The 24,707-nt window shown below is 40.4% G+C and overlaps 1 protein-coding gene across 6 annotated transcripts; it reads right to left on the bottom strand.

Annotated features, from left to right (window-relative positions):
• Nucleotides 1–1,579: 1,579 nt before the first annotated feature.
• Nucleotides 1,580–24,463, bottom strand: setdb1a (SET domain bifurcated histone lysine methyltransferase 1a). Of its 6 annotated transcripts, none has more exons than XM_036567197.1 (21): nt 24,375–24,463; nt 23,229–23,426; nt 20,980–21,185; nt 20,797–20,834; nt 19,567–20,692; nt 19,348–19,470; nt 18,928–19,132; nt 16,351–16,424; nt 16,070–16,260; nt 15,488–15,596; nt 14,260–14,596; nt 12,373–12,586; nt 10,309–10,673; nt 8,353–8,469; nt 8,061–8,230; nt 6,386–6,616; nt 6,043–6,282; nt 3,795–3,899; nt 3,459–3,676; nt 1,908–1,996; nt 1,580–1,794 (listed from the first exon to the last, which is right to left on the bottom strand). In XM_036567197.1, exons 2-21 carry the CDS (start codon nt 23,417–23,419, stop codon nt 1,677–1,679), a joined length of 4,467 nt encoding a protein of 1,488 aa, XP_036423090.1. In that variant the 5' UTR covers nt 23,420–23,426; nt 24,375–24,463; the 3' UTR covers nt 1,580–1,676. The 6 variants fall into 6 exon arrangements, with proteins under 6 accessions (XP_036423090.1, XP_036423092.1, XP_036423086.1 ...); XM_036567199.1 differs by having other exon boundaries at nt 23,229–23,473; nt 24,375–24,413; XM_036567193.1 differs by lacking the exon at nt 24,375–24,463 and adding an exon at nt 24,052–24,201 and having other exon boundaries at nt 23,229–23,473.
• Nucleotides 24,464–24,707: the final 244 nt, after the last annotated feature.

Here is a 24,707-nt window from a genome sequence, read left to right as displayed (position 1 = left end):
CTGATTGGCTGGGCCACATTTGAATCTGTAACAGCAACTGAACTCTGTATTACTGCACCATGACACAAAAAAATTCCTTGTGCTGTTAATGGAATGATCTTTGACTCTCATGCTGCTCGTATGGACCACCGAGTATGCTGATGAAGTAAGAACCGTTTTTGTTTAAACGGAGGGGCTGGCAACTTATGTTCTTAACTAAAACTAGACTGGTCAGCTAGCTAACAGGCTAAAAGATAGCAAACAGCCTAAACTCCATCACTACTCACGGTATGATTAACTGTAAAATAACCGTATAAAAGTCCAAAAAATACCACTTGAACAGATTACACGCTTCAAATGTTTGTGTTTCAGTGAGAAGTAGCATCAAACTCAGGGTGAATCCCAAATGGCTCTGTACTCCCTAAATAGTGTGCTAGTTATGAAAGTTTAGAAATCCTAGCCTCTACAGCCCAACAGTGCATCATTTATTGAGTATGGATGTGGCATCCATTGAGTATGGATGCGAGTCCAAAATGACCATTTCCTAGCTGTATTTTGCACTGTCCTCCTACATAGTACACTATGTAGGGAGCAGGGACCCATTTGTGATCCAGCCACAGCATGAGAAAAGGGCACCACTGGATTGGTGCTAAATAAGACTTGCGGTGAGAATTTGGTGACCAAAAAGTACTTATAAAGCGAACGTTTTTGCATTAAACAGTGCTGTGTTATCGTATGTTCATTGTTATATGACAAAACATTAAAAAATTAATTAAATGACCGCAACATTCAATGATGGGCAACAGAACGTTTGTCTCAGTCAGCGGTCCATGGCTGCTTGGCAATGATACCATACTCTAAAGGAACTACATTTCTTGGCGGAATCCTTGTTTATGTCAATTATTATTAATTATTACTTACATTATTATCAGAAAAAACTGTGTATTTTATCATATTTTATGTTGGCCGCTGTTTTATAAAAGCAATAAGCCACTTGAGGCCATGTGTTACTGCGATTTTATCACAGGGAAGAGAGAATACCCTTCCCGTGATAAAATCGCAGTAAAGCACAGCCTCTCGTGGCTTATTGCTGTAAAAGCTGCTCCGCCTGTGTGAGCTGGAGATACAACTTTATGATGACAGAGCTTAACCCTCATTGGCTAGAAGCTCAGCCGACAACCTTGTAGACACAAACCGTAATGAATACAGCACAGTCTTAATAAAATGTACCGTGTTTGTGGTTATTATTTTTACATGTGAAGTTGAAACATGTATTATTCAAATACTACATCTGACAAGTAAACACGAGAGCTGCCAGCTCACACGGGGGGCTACCAGGAAAACTGTCCAGCTTGACAGCGCTCTTCTCAGCGTCCCACGCCCCTGCCCCCCCCCACCCACCCATCCCAGACTGCAATTCATCTCGAACAATCCCAATGTGTTGATTTTTGTAACATCACAAACAATAATTTCAAAATTCAAATACAGATTGTATGAACTGGGTAGTGAGTGATATGTATGCATTTATGTAAATCCTCTATTGTTCTGTTATTACTACCTATTACTGTGTCATTACTTTTTAAGAAAAACATACATTCAGTCAATATTGTCATATTTTATTATTAACAAATATAACATTAAAATGAAAACACAATCTATGTTTGGGTCTCTAGGTTTCGTTTAATCAGGGAGGGGGCTCAGAGCAACCTCCCCTTGCATTCAGCCGAGCCGCAGCAGCAGAGCAGTACGTTTCCCTCCACGCTGCCCACTTCATATCCGTAATCCCATGTCAGTTCAGTGCCGGCCCTGATCCGCCTGAGAGCAAGAAAGAGAAGGGGAAGGGTAATTAACTCAGGATTCAATGTATGCCTTTTTCAAAAGTGTCTCACATCCAAGACATCAAAACGAAGCAGGTGGTAAACACTAACTTGCTGGCGAAGAATGCGACCCAGGGGAAGCGGAGGTCATGCGTGTCCACGAACACATTCTGAACAAACAAGTTGGGACTGCAGCTATGCTGTGGAGCGTGGGAGAGAGGTCAGTGCATGAAGAAAATCCAGAAGGTGTGCATGTTTAAATATTTTTAACATACTTTTTATGGAGTAAGCATTTTTAGGGTTATATTTCTTATACATGAAACACTTTCATGGATTAAACAAAGTCCTCAAAATCATATTTTAGCATACCTTGTTGTGTACGTTTCATTTAAATAAAGGAAACAATAACAGTGGACACTATTTGTATATATCTGAAAGCTTTTTGACTTATCATCAGTGGCAGTAATTCATTTAAGACACTGGCGCAAATTCGGAGGGGACAGAGTGTTTTGAGCTTTCTTTAAAAATTCTGTCCGTGTTTTCACGTCACCGAAACAAAGAGTCCATAGGCGAGGCTTATTTTAGTCACATCCCTGCATTATAGAACAGGAAGTGAGAGTGAGTCCCTTTCCTTCATGGCCACATGTTGAGGAGTTAGATCACATTGTTTTGCTATAATTGTATGTGTGTACAAAGACAAGTTGGCATTGTTTTGGGAGATCTCTTCTACACATCTCTCTGCTAACAAACATTTAATCTGTAGTTTTTATTTATTTTAAAGCTAAATAGTCATTCAGTAAAATGCCTCTTGCCTAAAACCAAACAAGAAAACATATTTGAAATCTAAAAGATCATGTTAAAACAAATCATTTTGTCTGGGCAGTTCTGTGTCCTGACAAACACTGTTAGAGGTCTAGAGGGCTACACGCTCTACAAAATATTGACTAAACAATTTCTCACATACAATATCGGGGTCAGGGTGGCCTTATTTTCAGGTAAGTGTTTTTTATGTAGTGTTTTTTTATGTAGGTAACCAGGCAACACGCGTTGTTGTGTCAACTTATTGTTTTCGATGTTCAGTGAACTTGAAATTTTATAACCTTTTACTGTTTACTTTTAATGATTATTATTTTACAGTGTGGTGGATTTGCCTTTTTTTAAACATAAATTTCAGGTGCTTGTGCACTTTCTCTCCCTCTGTGTATCACGCTGCACACTCTCTCTCTTCTGAGAAGTGGGTGAACAGATGACACATCCATGTCGCATATGAAGAAAAACATTGGATTTGGGCCACTGTTACCTGCTGTGTCGTTAGCCTAATGTAGTTAAGCTTACTTGAATATAAGACCCTGGCTCACTTTTTGCTGGGAAAATTATCTTGCTAGACCTCTACCACTGTCTAGTAAAACATGAGGGGTAGCAATAGAACTCCCATCTAATAAAAGCCAGATAACAGTTCACTGAAAAATAGGCCTGCTTTGTATAACATATTTAGGAATCCTGTCCAATCACTGCTAGAGAAAAAAGTTGCCCCCTCAACTTTAATGTATTTAAAATATGAAAGACTGATTATATACTTTGCACATTTTGGGCCTAGAGTCTGTGGAAACCCAACAAAAAACTGTGCTCCACCATCCTTCCTCAAAGCCTCACTGTGCTTACATTGATAAAGCGTCCTATGTTGCCCTTGTCCTTGGCATCAATAAGGTAACAGGCCTTCTCATTATTGAACAGGCTTCGGGTGTTCCTTCTGCAGTGTGTCGTCTTCTCCTGTGGCTTTTCCTTGGGCACTTCTGGTTGCTTCACCTTCCTGTGGAAGGATTTGATGGCAAAATTGCGTGTGGTCTTCCGGGCAAACCCCACTCTAGCTTCCCCTGGGCCTGAAGAGAAACACATCAAGGGAGAACAGATCTAGACAATGGATTCCTCTTAGAAGCTATTGTGCTATCTTGTGCTATCATTTTATCTGCCAAAAACATAAACAACAGAGTGTCTGACCCTCTTTCCTCATCTGTTTGGCCATGGAAGGAGACACCTCTGTTTGGTCCTCCACCAGTTTCGGAGGTAGGGGTGGACTGAGGTCACTGTGTATATCTTCATCAACTGGGTAAGCATGAAAGATAGAAAACACTTGTTAAAAACCAGTCACATTTCCATTTTAAGGATTTTTAAATGAAGAATGTTTCAATGCTCTAAAATTCTGTCGACGTAGAAAATGGAAACTGTCGGTAATATTTTATGAGTCTCCACCAAAGTTTTAATTTAACTTTAGCAGAAAATTGATTACCAATATCTGAAATAGTGAATAATTTTTTTTTTTTTTTGAAAAAATAATGCATTTAAACATAAATTCAGTGTCATGTGACAGATTTCCTTTGTGCGCCATTTTACAACAAACACAAACAGCAGGGCTAAGAGGTATAGTTAGACTAATAGAGAGAAGAGAGTGCTTAGTCTTTGGAGTGTTTCCAGAGCTCCAACAGCTCTATATGGAAACGTGATCTCTTGCGTAACGATTCTGATGGGAAATAATTAAAGAAATAAATAATTAAATTCTAATAATACAATATAAAACAACACTTCCTTATCAGTAGGTGATGGGATGTTAGGGCATTTAAAGGTAAACAAGTTGTAACATACATGAAATCAGAGATGGAAACAACATGTCAAGGTGCCACAAATTTTTCAAAAGTTTTTTTTTAAGAAACGAAAGTCTTTTTTTATCTTGCAATTTGCACAGAAAGTCGATGGAAACATAGCTACTGTTTAGACGCTTTTCCACCAGGCAGTGCAGTATGACATGTTATGGTTTAGAAAAGCTTGGTCTGTTGCTCCACCTACACGTCCCAATCCGATATGCCTAGTACCAGTGCTGGTTCTACCTATTTAGTTACATAAACATCTGCTTAGGGCCCCATGGCCACCAGAGGGCCCTAACAACTTCAGGGATATTACTGTACCCTATTGAAGAAAAAGCAAGAAAATAAGATGATGAGAAGAAAAAGTTTAAAAATCAAGTTATGTTGCTTTTTTGTAGTGTTTGTGTAACATCTGTTTTGAGTTTAGTTGGACAACAAGCTTCACAAAACCTAACAAACACGGAATTGAGGCTGTGATTTATCCAGGTTTAGATACTCAGACTGTGATTAATCCAGGTTAAGATACTCAGGCTGTGATTAATCCAGGTTTAGATACTCAGTCTGTGATTAATCCAGGTTTAGATACTCAGGCTGTGCTTAATCCAGGTTAAGATACTTAGGCTGTGATTAATTCAGGGTTTAGATACTCAGTCTGTGATTAATCCAGGTTTAGATACTCAGGCTGTGATTAATCCAGGTTTAGATACTCAGTCTGTGATTAATCCAGGTTTAGATACTCAAACTGTGATTAATCCAGGTTTAGATACTCAGGCTGTGATTAATCCACGTTTAGACACTCAGGCTGTGATTAATCCAGGTTTAGACACTCAGGCTGTGATTAATCCTTGTTTGCGTGCACATGAAGGCATGACATTTATCACAAACAGCCAATCACGTGAAACATGAGGACGAACCACCAAAAATGGAAAAAGAAATCATGCTACCTAAATATGCAGGAAGCAAAGCATTTATAAAGGATAAAAAGCAACACTGTCACACCTGCCACCATGGTTAGAACTAAGCTTAAAGTTAGCTGGGTAAGCAACAAAGGAGTAAGCATTTAACCAAGTTAACTGGGTAAACAAGTGTGACCCCTGGATCGAGAATGCTGAGGAGGTAATTCTGTAATTGCTCTAAAAAGCATCTAATCATCAGCAATCGACAAATTAGCCAGATATAAATTTACATCATCTAGACAGCTTGTGGTAACCATTGTTATTAGTTAGCCTCAAATTTTATAGTATATTAGCTACCAAACGGGGGGGCTCCCAAAATCTTGCTTAGGGCCCCCCAAAAGGCCAAAGCCTACCTTGCCCAGTACTCTGGCATGAAGTGTAACCAAATTCAGCCCAGTTACTCATTTACAGTACAGCTTACATGGCAATGGAAATTATGACAAATTGTATGATCATGTACTGTGCTGTACCACACTGTCTGGTGGTAAACCGTCAATGTGTTCTTTCTGCATGGATGCTGTACAAGGCAATGGATTCAGATTTAATTTACTCTCAATTTACATTTACTTACATACTGTGGCAAAGAGACAATTTGGAATCTGTACAAAAGCAAATAATTATTTTCCAGCTCAAGAAACGTCTAGTTCTCACCGTTCAGGATCTTAGCATTCCTTCGTGTGATGTAGGTCCTCTGACAGTCAACATTCAAGCGTTTTGGATTCACATCTGCTTCATCTGAGCTTACTTTGTAATCCTCATCATCCATGTCATCATCTTCATCTTCATCTCCAGAACAAGACACATTTTCATCCTCACAATCATTTGTTTTACTCTTCCATCTGCCGCTTCTCTCATTCCTCTCTGTCTTCTGTTGGTCTGAAACTTCCATTTCTAATGGAAGAAAAACAAACAAACGATTCCAACAGAAGAGTAAGACTCTTGTGTTAGTGCTTCTATACTTTCTCACACTTGCACACAAACAGACCCACAGTACCTTCACCACTACTAGAGTCTCTTGTGAACACGTCGTGCTTCTTTAATGATCCTGTTGTCATCCTTACGAGAACCTTCTTCTCACCCTCCTGCTCCGCTTCAGAGCAATAGGCTTCACTTTCATAACCCTCCTTCAGTTTTTCAACTTCTTCAATGTAATCCAGGTTAGCCAAGTATTCGTTTCCAGACATGCTAGCCTCCATGCTAGCCATGTCATCTGTAACTACTTTACCTATGAAGAAAGAACAGGAGCATTAATCATTAAGGTTTGTTGTTCACTGGATAAACTGCTGACTCAGTATGAAAAAGAACACAACTGAAACAGTGAGGGTAATGGCAGACACAACGTGAGGTTGCTTTGTATTGTGAAGACTGTAATGCATATCATTGCTGTCCAAAGAAAAGCAAGTATCTCTAAAATAGTAACGTCACAGGAGAAGGCAAAAACATCCTTTACTTTCAATGTAAGTTAATGTAAAGGTATTTTTTCCAAGCAATTTTGGAGCATTTCTGTTGGTCCAATCATCATGGAATTTCACAGAAAGTGAAAGGCAGCTGCTGGGCTCAAATGAAGCAGAAAAGTATGTATGGAAAAAATGGAGATACATGTTTTTCCTTGGACAGGGACGATATGAAAACTGGAAAAGGTGGGCATGTGTTCTACGTTTGTTTCTGAATCTGTAGTTTCTAAAAACTAAAAAAACAATCTACACACCTAAAAACTTATTAGTAGTGTAGCAAAACCTGAATGGCGCTGAAATCAATTTGACTCAGCGGAAGGTGAGGCAAGTACAATAAGTGGAAACTGAACTTTTTTTCTATTATTATTGAATATCAACAGAACCTTTAAACAGATGAAAACTTTCCTCTCTTTACATGTATAAATAAAATCTGTTGGCCGTCAGTTGAGGATCTAATCGATCCTTTCCATGATGCCTTAACTGGGTATTATTTGTTTGTTGATGTTCATTAGTTCTAAAATTCAGTCATCTCCTGAGAGCATATCAAAATGTCCTTACTACCATGGTTTCATTCACCAATAAAAATGGATGCATATTACTACTTTTCGTGGCTCCACTCTAATTTCATAATCTGTGTCTATAGCATGAACGTTAACTCTGGTAATCTGTGCGGGTAAACTATTACTATTACTTCCAACTTTCAGACTTAATGCTGCTCTTTGCAATCATGCAAACCTAGTAAAAACTACACTAAAAAGTGCAAATTTTTCCAATGTACTACTAACTGCAACTTGTAAAAAAATGCCTCAGACAGTAGGTAACACCTTCAAAAGTTTCATGTTATAATTTTAGCTTTTAACACTTGGGATATCTGGTTCCTGTCACCACCACTGTGAACAATTCTAACCCGGCAGGTTACTCCATCAAACCAATTTTGTTTCCGTCTTAACTATTTCATTATGCAGCAACTGGTGGCAGAAGAATTGGTGGAATTCCTCTTTAAGCTATCAATTTTTTATATGTATAGACTACACAGACAAAGCAGCCTCTATCCACTGGTAGAGCGTGGAGTTCCACAGTTTCCCTTAGTTCTGACAGATAAATACCATTTGAGCTTAGTCTTCAGCTACATTATACTGCTACAGATACTTCAGTTTTTCATTTTTATTTAACTACATTCATCTTTTAGGCTCACTGCTAATGAATTCATCCTACCTGTGAAAATGCAAACAAACGTTCCCTTGGAGATATCATCCAGGCAGCGGATGCCCCAGCCTTTGTGCTGAGTCATGAAAAGCTGCAGACGCAGCTGCAGACCGTGCTGCACCAGCCTGTTACTGCACATCCACGGGTCACAGCGACACAGAGGATTACACTCATACACCCTGCAGAGGAACAGAATGAATAAGGAATGAGCACCATCAAATATTTGAGCTACTTAACTGCATTAACAGCACATCATCCCCATGAGAAACTGAGCACAGAGAGACAGAGTGATGGTTCTAACCCAGTGGGCACATATCCGGTTAGTCGTTTGTTTGCATATCCAACAGTAACATCTGCTGGACCACCTGTGAACAACGATGTGGCCTCTATTGTCAGCTGCTGACAGGAACACTTTGACCTGTGGCACATGTACATACATGAACAATGAGAATACAGCACCAGAATTGGACACAAAAAAACCCCAGTAAATTCACAAGTATACCAGCTCATAAATAGCTTATCGCACCACCACACATAGGGCTGCAAAGATCAAACAGTGACAGAAAAAATTTCAACATGGATTATTATCATCAAAGCCTTGCATAATTAGTCAATTAATAAATAAAAAAGTTGATATAGTATTGACCAACTGTCCAGTCCACTAAACAAACAGAAAAAAACATGACATTTTATAGATACTGAACTTTTTCAAAAACTGTTATTTACTGTAAAAATACTGTATTACTGATACACAGTCACAGAGTTCCTTTGTGCTGTTTCTGTTTAGCGGGGACAGGGCTTTGTCTGCACCAGCAAACCTCTGCTCCCACACAAACTAAAACAGCAGTGTACTACTGATTTACCATCTCCCACAAGTCTATAGTTTGTAGTTTACAGTAGTACAGTAATTGAGTTTTCTGCTAAATTACCAAACATCTTTACTCACAGCACATGTCCACTGCCCACAAATTCATCATCCCACATTGCACCCCCATTCATTTCTGGAGTAGTGGAAAAAATGTGTGAGGGATCGTGGGACAGCGAGTGACAAACGTGACTCAAAGCGTGGCGAGAAAAGTTGAGCTGGCTTCAACTTAGGGATGGGTAAATTGGCAACAATATGAAATCACTATATATTTTTTAAGACATTCTCATGATACACAATGTGCATCACAATATTTCACATTTTGAAGTTGGAGCACACAAAATAGAACCTTTAGTGCCTACAAGTACAATGATTTTTCTTCATTGTTTTACAACTGCATTACACAATACCCAATAAAACAGGGCTAATTATGCTTTTTAATGAAATATGTAGTTAGAAAAGCATTTTGTGACAGAATTAATCATGGTAACAATAAAATATTCGTATTACCCACCCCTGCTTCAACTCGCAAATTACAAGCAACAGCACTGTCCAATCAGACAAAAGCAGCAGTCCACTGTCTGTGTCCAACAAAGACTTGCCTACACAAGTCGCCTGAACGGCATGGATGAAACGTTTAATAACAGCTGTCTCTAGGTTTCCCATCGTCACCGATTCAAAAATGATTTGAAATCCACAACTGACTGACAGGTTCTTGACATGAAATTCTTGGGACACTCTTGGGCATGAAATTGTGCAGGGCAAGGGGTAAACCAGGACCAGGGTTGGGAAGCACTGGGCAAATGGATGGGAATGAATAGACCAGGCGTGTCATGCTGCTGCACTGATCTTTTGGGGCTGAGTCCTCTCTCTGTTTGATACAGCATTTTGTCATTGGTCTGGTTTTCCCCAACATCTTTCTCCAAACTGATGATGCGTTCGCGTGATGCACCATTTTCTGCTAATAAAAGTAGCCAATTGTGACTGCCCCCGTTTAACTGATTATAGAAGTAATCGTTGCAGCCCTACATCACACATGAGCCTTTTAGGATTAGTTGACATAGGTGATCAGATGTCGACAGTGACAGTGGAATAAAAATTGCCACATTATTTCCTAAATAAAAGAAGGCATTCTACAGTGCTCTACGGCATTCAGATGACACACAAAGTCATTCCAACAAATTGCAATAAACTACAGAAAGTGTTGGGGTAAACTGGCTTCTGTTGTTTCGGTGCACATGAAAGTAGAAATTGTTAGTGTGCAAAATGAACTGATTGACAAAAATGGCAGAGAGCAAAATAGTCCAATTCACTGAATAACAGTCTTGAGAATAATAAATAGATTAATAAATAGTTGCCGTCCTAATCACACAGGACACTTTATGCACAGACCTGTCTCGGCAGCCATCGGTGCAGTCACAGCCCATCATGAAGTCAAGGCTGGTGTTGATGACGACACCAGGGGCAGGAACTCTGTGTCTGGTGTAGTTTAGAGGGGGTGGACAGGCAGAGTCAAGTTCATTAACACATGGCACAGGTACCGCCTCCTTCCCCTGCGAGATGTCTGGCAAGAACAGATTGGGCCGACTACTGATGGAGGAGGGGAGCATGGCTCGTTTCACCAACACAAAAGGATCCAAGCAGAACATGTCCAGGAAGAGAAAGTCACAACGTGACTCAAACAAGAAGTCCTGCACCTCTTCCATCTTGCACATGCTCCGCGCACATGGAGCACGGTAGAAGACATGGAAGGACATCTAACAGGATTAAAAGACACAGAGAGATTGACATGTGACTATTACAATGAATGGAAAACTAAAGGCCAAATTTTTGTTGAGAAAAAGAGAAACCGCCTCACCCCTGTCTTGGCATCCCTACACTGGCTTCCTGTATACTACAGGATCCAATTCAAAGTTCTCTTATTTGTTTTTATGGGTCAGCGCCGTCTTATATAGCAGATCTGCTCCAACCCTATTCCTTCTCCAGGTCCTTGAGGTCATCATATCAGTTGTTACTAGCTGTGCCACGGACTCAGTTGAAACTCACAGATGACTGGGTCTTTGCTGTTGGGGCGCAGAGACTGTGGAACAGTCTGCCTCTGGACATTAGGTCTGCACCCTCTACTAAGGCTTTTAAGTCTAGATTAAAAACCTATTTTTATCTGTTAGCCTTAGATTCTGTGAATTGTCTGGAACTTGTTTTGTTACATACCTTATGTTGATTGATTGATTGATTGATTGATTGATTTTTACATATGCCCTTTGTACAGCACTTTGGATTTAAATGTGCTTTATAAATAAATACTTACTTACTACAAAAAAAGAAGAGGTACAAGGCACAAAAACTCAACGAAAGTCACATCATATGGTCAAAAGTATGTGGACACCCCCTAATAATTAAGCTTAGGTGTTTTAGCCACACCCATTGCTAAAAGGTGTACAAAGTCAAGTTCATAGCCATTACAATCTCTTTAGACAAAAGTTGGTGGTAGAAAGGGTCGTACTGAAGAGACTTTCAACATGGCACCGGATGCCACCTTAGCCACAGCTTGTGAAATTTCTGTTCTGCTAGATCTGCACCAGTCAACTGCAAGTGCTATTACTGTGAAATGGAAGCATCTAGGAGACTCAGAGAGTGAGGCTGCTGAGTCCTGAAGCGCACAGTACTTAAAAATTGCCTACCTCTGTTGCAACACTCACTACAGAGCTCTAAACTGCCTCTAGAAGTAACATCAGCACAAGACCTGTGCATTGGGAGCTTTGTGTAATGAGTTTCTCTGGAGAGTGATCAATCACGCTTCAGTCTGATAGACAAATCTGGGTTTGGTGAATGCCAAGAAAATGTTACCTACCAGATTGTTTAGTTCCAGCAGAGGGGCAGGAGGGATTACGGTTTGAGGATGTTTTATAGGGGTTGGGCTCAGCCCCTTATTTGCATTGAAGGGTAATGTTAATACTACAACATACAAAGACATTTTAGATAATTATACGCTTCCAACTTTGTGACAACAGTTTGGGGAAGGCCCTTTTCTGTTCCAGCTTGACTGTGCCCCTGTGCATAAAGCAAGGTTCAAATGGGCACAAATTCTCGCAGACACACTCCAAAATGTTGTGGAAAGCCTATGCAGTAAAGGCTGTTACAGCTGCAAAAGGGGTGGGGGGCACCTCCATAGTAATGGTTTTAAATTTAAAACTTACTGTGGTGTGACAGTCAGGTATCCACATACTTTTGTCAAGAATCAGCCAGGACATGTTTGTTGTCTGCTCCTTTAGCTTTGAACTGGTGCTAATTAGCTTTCTTTACTTGTTATCTACATTAGCCTCTTTGCTCCAATGCAAAACAAAAGAAGCTTTAGTTACCTTCATCAATTGGCAAATTGTGGAAGTAAATACATAAAATTATGGTAAACCCTTCTTTTAACAAAAAAGAAAAAGATTAAAATTTCCCATCACTCACCTTGCCCTCCAGGCGTTTTCTACCTGTCATTCGGCGAAAACCATAAAGAAGAGGGATGAGCAGAGGGTTCTGGCTGCGGTATTGGTCCTTTTGTGTTGGCCTCACCTGATCCAGACAGGTTGGGCAGCAGCGGTGAGGCACATACTTCAGCCGAGGCTCAACGACCGGGGGAGGAACGTTCTGGTAAAAGTCTACCTCTGCAGGACGTTTTGTACTGTTGAGAGACAGGATCAACATAAATGTTTTAGTGTTAAGGTGCATTTGGGAGGCAAAACTGCCACACCAGCATAACAAAAATATCATTTTGCATTTAGTCATAGTCAATTCCCACCTGCTAGATAGATCTCCCCCCTTTCACACAATGCTACCAAGCTGGGAAAGCGAACACTAGTGCCTCTTCTGAGACACATAATGCCAACCAATCTTTACAAATTGCCACTAATGCAATGTCACTGTGCAGCTCAACACACTTAGAGGAGAACACTAGTTGCCAACACTGTTACACCAAAAAGAAGCTCACATTGGCTAGCACTGCACAGTGACTGTGTGTGTGAGTGTGTGTGTGTGTGTGGGGAGGGGTGTTCACCAGCTTGGACAACTGTGTTCATGTGGTATCTAAGAAAAAAAATTTGGAGTGGAACTTAACTCTATGGAACGTAGAGGTTTACCACATCTATTTAACTAGGAAACTGGCACCATTAGTGACTGCCAATTCTAGGTAAAGACATCCTTCATTGGTGACATGTAACCCATCATTGCAACTTTTTGAGCTGTTGCTCAATGACACTGGGCAGTTAAACCCACCTGGAGGAGTGCAGTTGGGTATGGATGTGACATTATGAGCCTGTTTACACTTAGCATCGACATTGTTGTGATTGGATCACGATCAGATTTCACATTTAAAAATCCAGATAACACCCCTAGGAGGCATTAGTGGATTGGACCACTGAAACCACATTCCCAGGTGGTCAGAGACGGATCTTGACCTCATTTAACATAAATGTAAATGGAACGCATTTTCATTATTCGTATACAAATACGAGAGCAGAAATGTGTCAGAGCACTAAATAGCGGACTTAATTCCACTCTGGGCCGAGAAAAATGTCCAAGCATTGCTGTGTCTGCAACGGTGTTTATGCAGACACGATCAAGGCACAAAACACACGTGGTGATTTTATGTGATAAAGTTGACTGTTTTCTGTAAATTCCCTAGATAGTGAGGACACTAATGACACACTGCACTGACTTCAGACAGCAAAGTAAATAGGACAAAGGAAATGATGGCTAAATTAAATGTTTGGACGTTTTCTACTCTTTTCTGGAGTAAAGGTGGTGGGAGAATTTACGTCTTTCATTTATACTAAGATTTCTTATCCCAGGCGAATCAGTTATTTCAAACATTACAGACGTCCTCTGGTAAACTGGCATGACTCCGCCTGCCCATGAAATACTAATCCCCTCCAAATAGGGCTTTAGGTAGTTGCATCACCCATGAATCCTGGGCCAACATATACAAATCTCCCGTTTAGGCTGTTGAGCTGTTGAGCAAATTTTGGTAGGACTAGCATTTCAGTAAAATACTAGAGAAAGACAGAGAGCGATTTTTTGGAGAGAAGAGTTTTCCACCTGATTTGTAATGCATATCATACATAAAATTACATAAAAACAAAACAAAAAAATATCTACAAAATGGGATAACAGGAAATGTCAAACACATTATTTACTTTTAATGCAAATTGGATTTTTTCCAAGCAATTTTGGACCATTTCCCTTGGTCAATACATCACGAAATTTCCTCATAATGTAAAGGATGCTGCTGTACTCAAACGGTGTAGAAAAAAAAATAATTTAAAAAAACGAGATAAAAACGTCAGTCTAAAAACTCACCCTTTGTTAGATGGACTGGTTACTATGGGTTCTGTGGGTAAGGTGGCTTTTGATACAGCAACAGTTGACAAGTAAGCTTCAGGATTATTAATTCTGTGAAGGACGATCTTAGGCTGTGATATTGGTTTGGCAGCTGTCCTTGTGACACTTTTAGGAGTGGAAGGTCTTAGGGCAACAGGTTGTGTGGTTACTCTTGATGAGGTGGTTTTACTGGTGGCGTTGGCAGCTGTGGTGGCAGTTGCAGTAGTGGCGGGGGCTGCAGTGGTGGTGGTGGAAGATGCAGTAGTGGTAGTGGCTGCAGTAGTTGTTGTGCTCCCCTGATTTGTGACACTTACGACTGAATTATGGACATAGAGAGAGGGAGAGAAAGAACAACGTCTGAGAAAAGAGTATGTTTGGGTAAAATACTTTGAAAAAGTAGTGATGGCTGAATATTGAATGCACTGTCCAAGTATATTCAGTAATGCATTCTCTTACATAAAAAAAAACAAAAAACAAAAAAAAAACATATTTAGAATACATCTTTATAAGGCACATTGGGAAAACCTTTTTCACTTATTTTATACTGTTCCTAGCTGTTACTGGTTGGCAGTTTTCTGTTAATATGTTTCATGAAAAATCCCTTATCATCATTAAAATTATATATATATATATATATATATATATATATATATATATATATATATATATATATATATATATATATATATATATACACACACACTTTTTTTTTTTTCCCTCCTTCATCAGTCCACTGATGCTACCACAAACCCCTGAGCAAGAGTACAACACCGATACCAAACTTATCACTTGCAAACATGTCCATTACTGAAAAGATTACTAGTTTTATCCTTCATTTAAAAGAGTTCAGTAATAGTGAGATTAATAACAGACTCATCACATTGGTTTATCAGTCTACTCAGGCTTTAGCAAGAACTGCAGTGTTTGAAAAGGTGTTAATTGAGGTCCTCTTTAGAGTTTGCTACATGTGCACAGATTCTAAAATAGTTAATTAACAAGCACTGATGGTATTTCTTCTGAATACTGTATGCTTTCTTATTGTATTTGTTCTAAAAGTATTCTCCTAAAGAAATTTTAAAAGTAACTATATTCTGAATACTGCCTTTACAAAATGTAACTTGGACTGAAAATAAATGTATAATTTTGGATTCTGAATATGTATTCCCAATACATCCCAACCGTGTTTATACACAAACATATACACAACCTTTGTTTGAAGGCTGTTCCGTTTTCTGCCCGGCCATTCGCTTTTTAATTCTTTGGATGTGGTCCAGTCGATTTGAGCCCTTATAAAACCACTCCTTTTCTTTGTCTTTCTGAAATGAGAAACAAACCCACAGACAGATTTATCTTCATTACAGACAGACACTGGCATCACCCAGAACAACAGTAATAAACTGAGCAACACTGAAAGCACACCTCTTGAAACTTGAAAACAAGAATTTCTTGTTTTTCAATTAGTCAGGCTCAGACACTCTGCATACTGTGACAATGAGCCTTTCAACACAAAATGCTTTAATCATAGGATTTCAATCACAAAGTTTGTTTGTTTCATTGGTTCAAAATTATTCAGGTAGTTTGAAGCAGTTAATCCCTATTCAGACATGATTCAATTTATGTGGGGTCCTCCTCTTTTACAGGTACTCCTCTGTGATTTTATTGCCATCGGGATTGGCCACGTCAGTTTTTCACCCTCCTCAAAATTTCTTTTGGCAAAATTCTCCTATCGATCATATCAACCATGATGAAAACTTCAATAGCAATATCCAGCCTAAAGCCAGCCTCTTACCGTGTAGCAGATCTGAACCAAGCTGGCATCCACCTGAGAGATGGTGCAGTCTTCCCATTTGCCATCACGCTCTGCCTTGCTCTCCTGCCCTACCCGCACCACCACAAAGATGGGATTTGGATACGCCTTTAGATATTCCTCCACCTCTATACGAGGCCCATCGTCCTCTATGTCCTCATATATATTCTTCACTGTGGAGACAACAGAGTTAGTGAGAAAAACTGGCAGGAGTGGGTTAGAAATACAAAAGGAAAAGAGGTAAAATGATGTCTGTCCCTTACATGGTTTGCAAACCAGATGAAGGTCTGGGAGGGAAACGTAGGCTGCGCGGCCATCGTCAAAAAACACCATGAACCTGAAACATCAAGGGTAGACAATACTTCATGCAACAGCAAAACAGTGGCTGTGAAAAACAATGTGTACAGGAAGAAAAAAATTTTTAAAAATAAAGTTAATAAATAAATTATTTTGATTGTTGTTACAGTAAGATTATAAAACTTTTTATAAAATACTTATGTGGTTAAAGTAATTTTACCTAGAGAAATTTCTTATTCTATTGGCAGTTAATTTAGTTTAAAAAAAAACGCAAGGCAATTTTGCTTGTTTCAAGAAATAATGCAAGCAAAATGATCTGCCAATGAAATAAGACTAATCCATTGGTGATTTCACTTGGAAAGATATCATTATTTTGTTTAGCAATTTATGCAGTTATTACACACTGCATGTTGTTGCTTACAGCCTCTTGGTAATTGATCTTTTTTTAAACACATCATTGATTATTGTTCTAGAAATACTGGTAATATTATGAAACACATATTTCTCAGATAGATATGTTAATAAAAATGATCATTTTGAGGGAATGGAAGTCTAATTCTCCCCCTAGTCTTCAAAACTGAGAGGGCTGCAGACATGCACTCTCAGCCTACATGCGCCGCCAGCCTATTGATGATGTCAGTGCACACTCTGCCACGACAGTGTTTTTTGTCGGTTTTATGAAGGAAAACAGCGAACCATGTACTGTTGGGCAACAAGAGTTACACTGAACATATATTAACGTTGCCATGCTGATAATAAGGTAATTAAATATGGAAACTTTCAAAATAAAACGTACCATGACGATAAGACATGAATGTCGGGTTTATTCGCAGAAAAAACAAAAAGGCTACTGAAACTCATGAAAGCAATGCTGAAGACGATTAGAACCGGTTATTAAAAACTGTAATACCGATTAAAATAGAACTTATTAAGGATTCTAGGAGGTTGTGACAAAATAGTCAATGTGGCACTGATTAGTTTTGCTGTCTCGTCAACGTCACAACCTCCTAGAAAGCTGTCAGACAACGTTCATAACTTTCTGAGGAATTACATTTCAACGTTGTGACAATGTAGAGGGCACCAAGCAGACAGCGTTGTGGGCACCAAAACAGTACGTTATCACAACGTAGCTGTGTTTGCAGGGCTGTTACGAATAAAACCTGACGGTTTTGCTTCCTAACGGGAATTGGCTTGATGGTTGTCGTTAGAGGCCATTGGGAAACAATCAAATTTGTCTGGAATCAGTCTCAAAACACCTGATTAAATGACCAGAATCCTTTACACTGTGATATCAACCCATCAGGAAAACACAGAATACCACTAGCGACTACTGAAAACCACCAGGACCAACAGACACTTTTAATGGGTTCTATGATTTTTTTTCAACAGGGAGGTACATTAAATGTAACTCTCTAGCTGTGTTATGGACAAAAAATGGATTAAGTGATGATATCGCTAAGCAGCAGCAGCAGCCAAACGTTACCGTGCCGTTGGGCTGTTTCTGCTATTGTGGCAGAGAGTGCACGTGCACATGACGTCACCGGGGCTGAGAGTGCATCTGGCTGAGAGTGTATGTCTGAAGCCAGACTCTATTGGTCAAAACTACTAAATTTATAAACGTATTTATTTACATTTTACATACTTTTTTCTTCTTTGCTTTTGTCTTTGCTTTTTTTCATGCTTTAAAACCTTTAAATAATAAGAATCTATCACAACAATCATCAGGGATGTGGGAAGGTGTTTTAAGTTGGGGGTGCTGAAATGTGCCTTGAACGATGACGTCATGCAAAATGATGTGTTTCTTCATTTGATTTTTTACATAAAATTCACATCAAACAGAACATGTCATAACATGCTATAATTAGGCAAGAGACAACAATATATACATATTACTAACACATCAGATCACTGTAGATTATTACATTGCTGTCTTGTTCTGGACAAACTTTATGCAAATTAACTGAGTGCTGACCAATCAGATTGTTCATATGAGGTGTGGTAACTGCGTCACGCCCACAGTCATTTTGTGAGATTTAACACTATGTCCTTAAGTTAGATTTTTTAATGGGGTTAAGAACTGGCTTATAATTTAGCATATACTCTTCGCACCTCAACCTGCTTGTGTTTTAGTGACACACCCGCAAAGCCACAGTTTTTGTGGGAAGCTATTCAGTTGACAATAATCAAAAGTTACTGGAGGTTTTGAAAAAACATAAATAGAATGTAAAAATACCAACTCCACTCTAAAACAAGCACACGTGCCTTTGCTACATTCAAATCATTATACAATTCAGAACGTTTTATTATTTTTAACCTGGAGGTGCTGAGGGTGCTCATGATAATGTGTAAAACTGCCCGTTTATAACCATAATTTTTGTCTAAAGACCAACATTTCTAGTACTTACACATGAAAAACACCAAACATGATGGGACACTGATGATCCTAAACATGACAAACACTGAACATGATAAACATACTTCTACCTGCCCAAACCAGTCAAACTACAGAGTAAAGAAGCAAATAAAGATGAGAACACACACACCTCATACGGTTCTTGCGATCTGGCATCTCTGTTATAATAGCAGCATGCAACCAAGACTGGTCGTCCTCTTTGTAGCGGGCCACAACTCGACAACCAACAAACAGATCCTTTAGCATAGGACAGTTCACACACGCCAGGTGATGACCGGATAAAACACTCTTCCCTTTATCCCCTTCAAATTTGACCTTATACCTGTTCCCAGACGCTGAGACAAACAGAGAAAGAAAAACAGAAAAGGTTAACTCGGCTCCAGCAAAACTATTTAGACTAATGCTTAACCAAAGCCACTGCAATAAGAAAAGGTTCTCATTTTGCATCCTAAAAACTCATCTTAAAGAATGTACCTAGAAGAAAATTCATATTCTAGGTATATTCTTAATTCATCAAATGAACCATCTATTTTTCTGTTGTTTTTGTTACCTGTTGATTTGATTTCTAAAATGGTGCCCTGATGCCATGTTTTAGTCCTCCGCCTTCCAAAAACATTCATGTCAACCTTCAGCTCCACCTCTTTCTGAACTCGGGCGGGCTGAGCCTGGGACGCTGAGGAGAACAGTGATGGAGAAGAACAGTGTGAAACTTAGACGGCTTAAACAGTTCAACATAAAGGAGAAAAGCAACAAAGACAAAACACCTAACCTTCTTTAGCATCTGAAGGCTTGGTAGAAGTTGTTGTACTTGGAGCTGCAGTGCTGGCTGTAGTGCTCGTGGTGTTTGCTTTAGCAGTGGATGTGGAGTGTGTTGTGGTGCTAGAAGTTACAGAGCTTGAAGGCTTGGTGACGTGTGTCACACTGGCACTCTTGGCCTTTTCACTGGTTTCACCAGCGGAGTTTGACGGTGTAGTGGAGCTTGTACCACTAGAGACTTGCTTTTGGTTGACTGAAACCTTGTTTGAAGATGTGAGAGCAAGAGAAGATTTTGTTGAAGATGCAGATGTTTTGCTGGATGCCTCAGGCGGTGCTGGGGCTTCACTATTCTGTTCTGTAGAAACAGATGTTTCTTTGGCTATAGTTTCTACATTGTTCACCGGTACAGAAGGTGTGGGTGGAGCTGTGGTCAATGGAGAGGATTCAGCTGTGTAACTGGGTGTAGGGGTGCTTATGGGAGTACACAGAGGACTTAGGACATCAGGTGATGAAACACTACTAATGGGTAGAGGGGATTCTCTGGTCTTGATGGTTGATAATAAATTGTTGGATGGTTCTGGACTTCCAGAAGGGCTAATTTCCTTCTTTGTTGGTGAAGCCACAGGTTTGAAGGTTCCAAAAGACAAGACATCAGGTGATGAAGTACAACTAACCGGTACAGGAGATTTTCTGGTTTTAATGGTTGGCAATGAATAGATCGATGGTTCTGGACTTCTAGACGGGCTCCTTTCCCTCTTTGTTGGCAAGTGGATAGGTGTGAAGGATGTGGGAGGTAGGTCACTGAGCGATGGACTACTAATAGGTACAGGGGAATCTCTGGTCTTGATGGTTGGTAAGGAACTGTTGCAAGATTCTGAATTTCTAGCAGGGCTATTTTCCCTCTTTAATGGTGGACTGATAGGTCTGAAAGATGTGGAAGGCAGGACATCAGGAGATGGGTTACTACTAATGGGTACAGGGGACTCTCTGTCCTTTTTGATTGGTAAGGAAATAATGGATGGTTCTGGACTTCTAGAAGGGCTAGTTTCCAACATTGTTACTAAATCCACAGTGTTAACAGCCTTAATCTTTTTGTCTGTTTGACCTAGGACCTGTACAGAAGTCTCAGAAGGCTCAACCTGTGAAAAAAAAAAACATTTCACAAAGACATTTAGATAAGATAAGATTAGATAACTGCATTTTTGAGTAAGCAGCGATCAGAGTTGGGGGTAGAGCCTCTCACCTTTGGCTTGACCTCGGATGATGAATCTGGAACAGCAGCTAAAGTGCAGCAGGTTCAACGGAGATAAAGAAAAAGTATGTGAGAGAGACAAAGAGCGACTTCAATTTTATGAAAACAAATGTTTGTAATAGTGAAAAACAAAACATTGCTTGTGGAAAAAACGGAAACCCTGCTATCTCTTACCACCCAAATCAATGACAACATAATCATCATCCCCATCAGCAGAGACATCATCACCACACTCATCCTCTCCATCATCATCATCTGCGATCTGAATAATGTTCTCTTTTGGTTTGGCCCCTTCTTCCTCCTCCGAGTCTGTGTCTCGATATTCCAATCCCAGCATTCCATACAGTCCCTTCATCACCGACTCGCACTCGAGAACCGACCTGATCCAAAAAAAATTGTGCTCGATTTAATTGTTGTAGTGGAAATCACAGTGGCCTCTAGGGGTGGGAATCTTTAGGCACCTCACGATTCGATTCGATTACGACTCAGAGGGCTGCGATGCGATTATAAAACGATTATCAATGCATCTCGATGCATCTTTTTTTCTTCTATACAGGATTTCCATCTTCCTACTGTCTGAGGACTTGGTAGTTTTAAAGCAAAGTATTTGTAATGATCCATAATGTAAATGCATTATGGATCATTACATATACTTTGCTTTAAATATCTAAAATATCTTTTATTAATAAATCAAATGGAAGTGATGTGGCAAGAGAACTAGAAGGCTCTCATTCAGAGACGCTGCTGCCACTCATCTGCGATAAAATGCGCTGTTACCCTGAAATAAGATCCAGTGGTAATGGGTGTCCACGCTGCGCGTTACAGCCATCCTTCCCGTTTTCTTTAGTGATTTTATAACTTCGGTTTTGGTCTCGTTGTAGAGAGTGTGTGTGTAGGGGGGGTATTTTCGAGACTGGACGCTGAATCTCGGCTCCAAAGTGTGCAGCATAGCGCGAAAGCCCTGGTTCTCAACGACTGAGAACAGACAGCAGACAGCAGGTCACATAGCCCCGAGGTCTGGCCTCGCCAGTAGCGAACGAAAAAACAGAGATTAAGACAAACATTTGGAGGACTTATTCGCATATATAAGCAGCGCGGTTGGTTAAAAAAGCAACAAGAGACTGTCTTTCTCTAAAAAGTTGCAAAAATGAACTCGCTTCCCTTTCGTATTTTCCCGTTCCACCTTAAATGGTGTCTCAGTTACATTCGGCGTCTAAGGCAGAATTTAAGGTGGAACGGGAAAATCAGAACGAGAAGCGACTTCAGCCTCGTACAACAGCCGGATGCTGAGACATTTCACAAGAAACTCTTCTAGTTTTGAAGAAAAGTTTTCTGGCGGAGATGGGAGGAAAGCGGCTATAGCTGAAGCTTAAAGCAGAGCAAAGTAAATCTGCGTTTTCGTTTATATTTTTAGCCCATACTACGACATTAACACATACTGAGACATACTGGACATTAAATGTTGTGGCTCCCAAGGTGATTTGACTTTGTTGAAAGGACAAAATGTCTCTTTTTAACATTTGGGTTGTGACTCCTGATCTAACCTGGCTTTTAATGCAGAGGGAGCTGGTCGGATTTCTCACTCATCCAGTAGTGGTTTTGTTATGTGCCGCCAGAGACTATCCGGGCGCTGCACTAACCCACTTCCAGTTCCGCCTTTTGCGTTCCGTCAACATTACGTTTTAAATTAAATATTTAGAAAATCGGTTTTTGACATTTATGAATCGATTCAGAATCGTTCACGTCCGCATCGCGATGCATCTAAGAATCGAGTTTTTCCCGCACCCCTAGTGGCCTCGAAGACTGTCAAGAGCATAAAGTGTCACACAGTCCTCCACAGCCTTATAGAACAAGGCACTTGAGCTTTGGAATGCTTAATGATGACAGGCACAGCAATTATGTGGTACTGTCCAGTATGATAACAAATCCATCGTGCATTTTGTTGTCATATCCAAAAGTGTATTATCACAGTAACAAAAGCAGTCACGGTAAAATTTCAACATATTGTCTACCACTGGAGACAACAATCTTGTACAAATATACAGGTTTTTGCATTGCTGTTCTTTTTTTATCTTATACTACCCCGTATAAAAAGTATAACATTGGCCAGATTAATCTGGATAAATGTCTTTTCCAACATAACATGCCCCAAATTTGCCAGACTAGTCCCGCCATGGGCCAGGACCATAGAAAAGTAACAAGCAGTGCTTTACTGCCCTGTAAGTATCCCAATGAAAAGTTTTTTCATCATTTATTCACCTTACACAACCTGACAAATACAGTTACATAGGCAGGGAGATCAGCACTTACACTGACAAAAGAACTGACCTAACCCACAAAATACAATCAGTTGCTTTTAGGCCTCAACCACATCCCTGTTTACAAGCAATGGAATCAGCCCGCTTAAAGCTGAAGGCACTTACTCGCAGGCGTTGCTGTAGAGCAGGCGGGTGTAGCTGGCCTCCCTCTCTTTACGCTTCACCCAGTCCTCCACCTGGGCCAGCTGTGCCCGCCTCCGCACCAGCTGCTCATCCCGGTTCACCTCCGCCTGCACCCAGCGCTGCAGCTCCTCCTCAGTCATGTTCAGCTCCTCCTTCTCCTCGTCACTCTTCATTGCTGTGCTGCCACAGGGCAGAAACCCAGACAGGTTAAGGGCAGCAGGCAAAATCTGAGCAAGTTAAAGTTTAATTTGAGAGGGCTGCTGAGATTTATAATGAAGAACACCTCTTTCCTTCAGTCAGCTGACACCTAACAACAAACTAAGACCTGACTAAATGACTGAATGTCTGAAAGACTGACAGAATGACAAAGACTGAATGACTAGTTAACTGACTGACAGAATGACTGGCTGAAAGAGACTGACTGACTGAAAGAGTGACAGACTGACTAAAAGACTGACAGTCTGAAAGACTGACTGGAGTACATGAGAAAACGCGTTAAAAGCCTATGTTCCCCTTAAAGCCGCGCTTTTAAACACATCAAATCTGTGCATTTCCATCACACGCACCATCATTTAAACATCGCGGCTCAAGTAATATCATGACGGGAAAACGGCTGATATGTTTAAACTATACACATCAGAAACGGGCCAGGCTAAATAGAGACATTCATGTTCTGTTACAGTTTATATTAATCACAACAGCCAACCTGCGCTGCCTCGCTCAACAAAAGACCCACACATGGAACAGCTAACTGGCTAACTAGCCTGTTTTGCTAGTTTAAGAGGTCACAGAAGTAAATGTGTACCTTCAGCGCAGACCTTCACACACTGAGCTGCTCAGAAAGTGATCAAAAGTCCGCAGCGATGCTACAAGCAGAGGCGCAGAATCTGCTCTTACCAAAACTGCATCTAAACACTCGGCGGATGTCGCGTTTTGGCGGAATTCTGAGCCCAACGCTGCCGCCTTAGGGTACGTGCCATTCAGCAAGTTACGACCCTGCACACTTCCCCTCGGGAACAAGACCCCCGTTTATCAGCCCTGAGCAGCTTCGTCTAATCAGTGAGCCGGACATCTTATTCGCGCATTATGTGTGTTGTGTAGTAGACGCAGTTAAATGGGGCAAAGTACCTTGAATGTAAGATGGTAGTGAAGGAGTCCGCAGAAGGGGGAGTGAGTAGGGAGAAGGCTCAGCAGCGTGTTCAGACTCCACCCGCCGAGAGGCTCAGAACTACGGGTCTCACGAGGGGACACGGCGCGAAATTCTGTTAGTTTTGTGGATGTCCAAAGTTGTGTGTGCCAAGGGGCCGTCGCCTGGCTCGGACTTCCGGGGCTGTAGCTCTGAATAATTTTTAACCAGAGACGGAGAAAGAGAGACAGAGAGATAGACAGACAGACAGACAGAGAGAGAGAGAGAGAGAGAGAGAGAGAGAGAGAGAGAGAGAGAGAGAGAGATTGAGAGAG

Source organism: Colossoma macropomum, unplaced genomic scaffold, assembly GCF_904425465.1.
Source record: "Colossoma macropomum unplaced genomic scaffold, Colossoma_macropomum, whole genome shotgun sequence".
In the NCBI taxonomy this organism is placed as follows: Eukaryota; Metazoa; Chordata; class Actinopteri; order Characiformes; family Serrasalmidae; genus Colossoma; species Colossoma macropomum.
The sequence above is the reverse complement of the archived record's forward strand: the minus strand, read 5'-3'. Positions and strand labels throughout refer to the sequence as shown.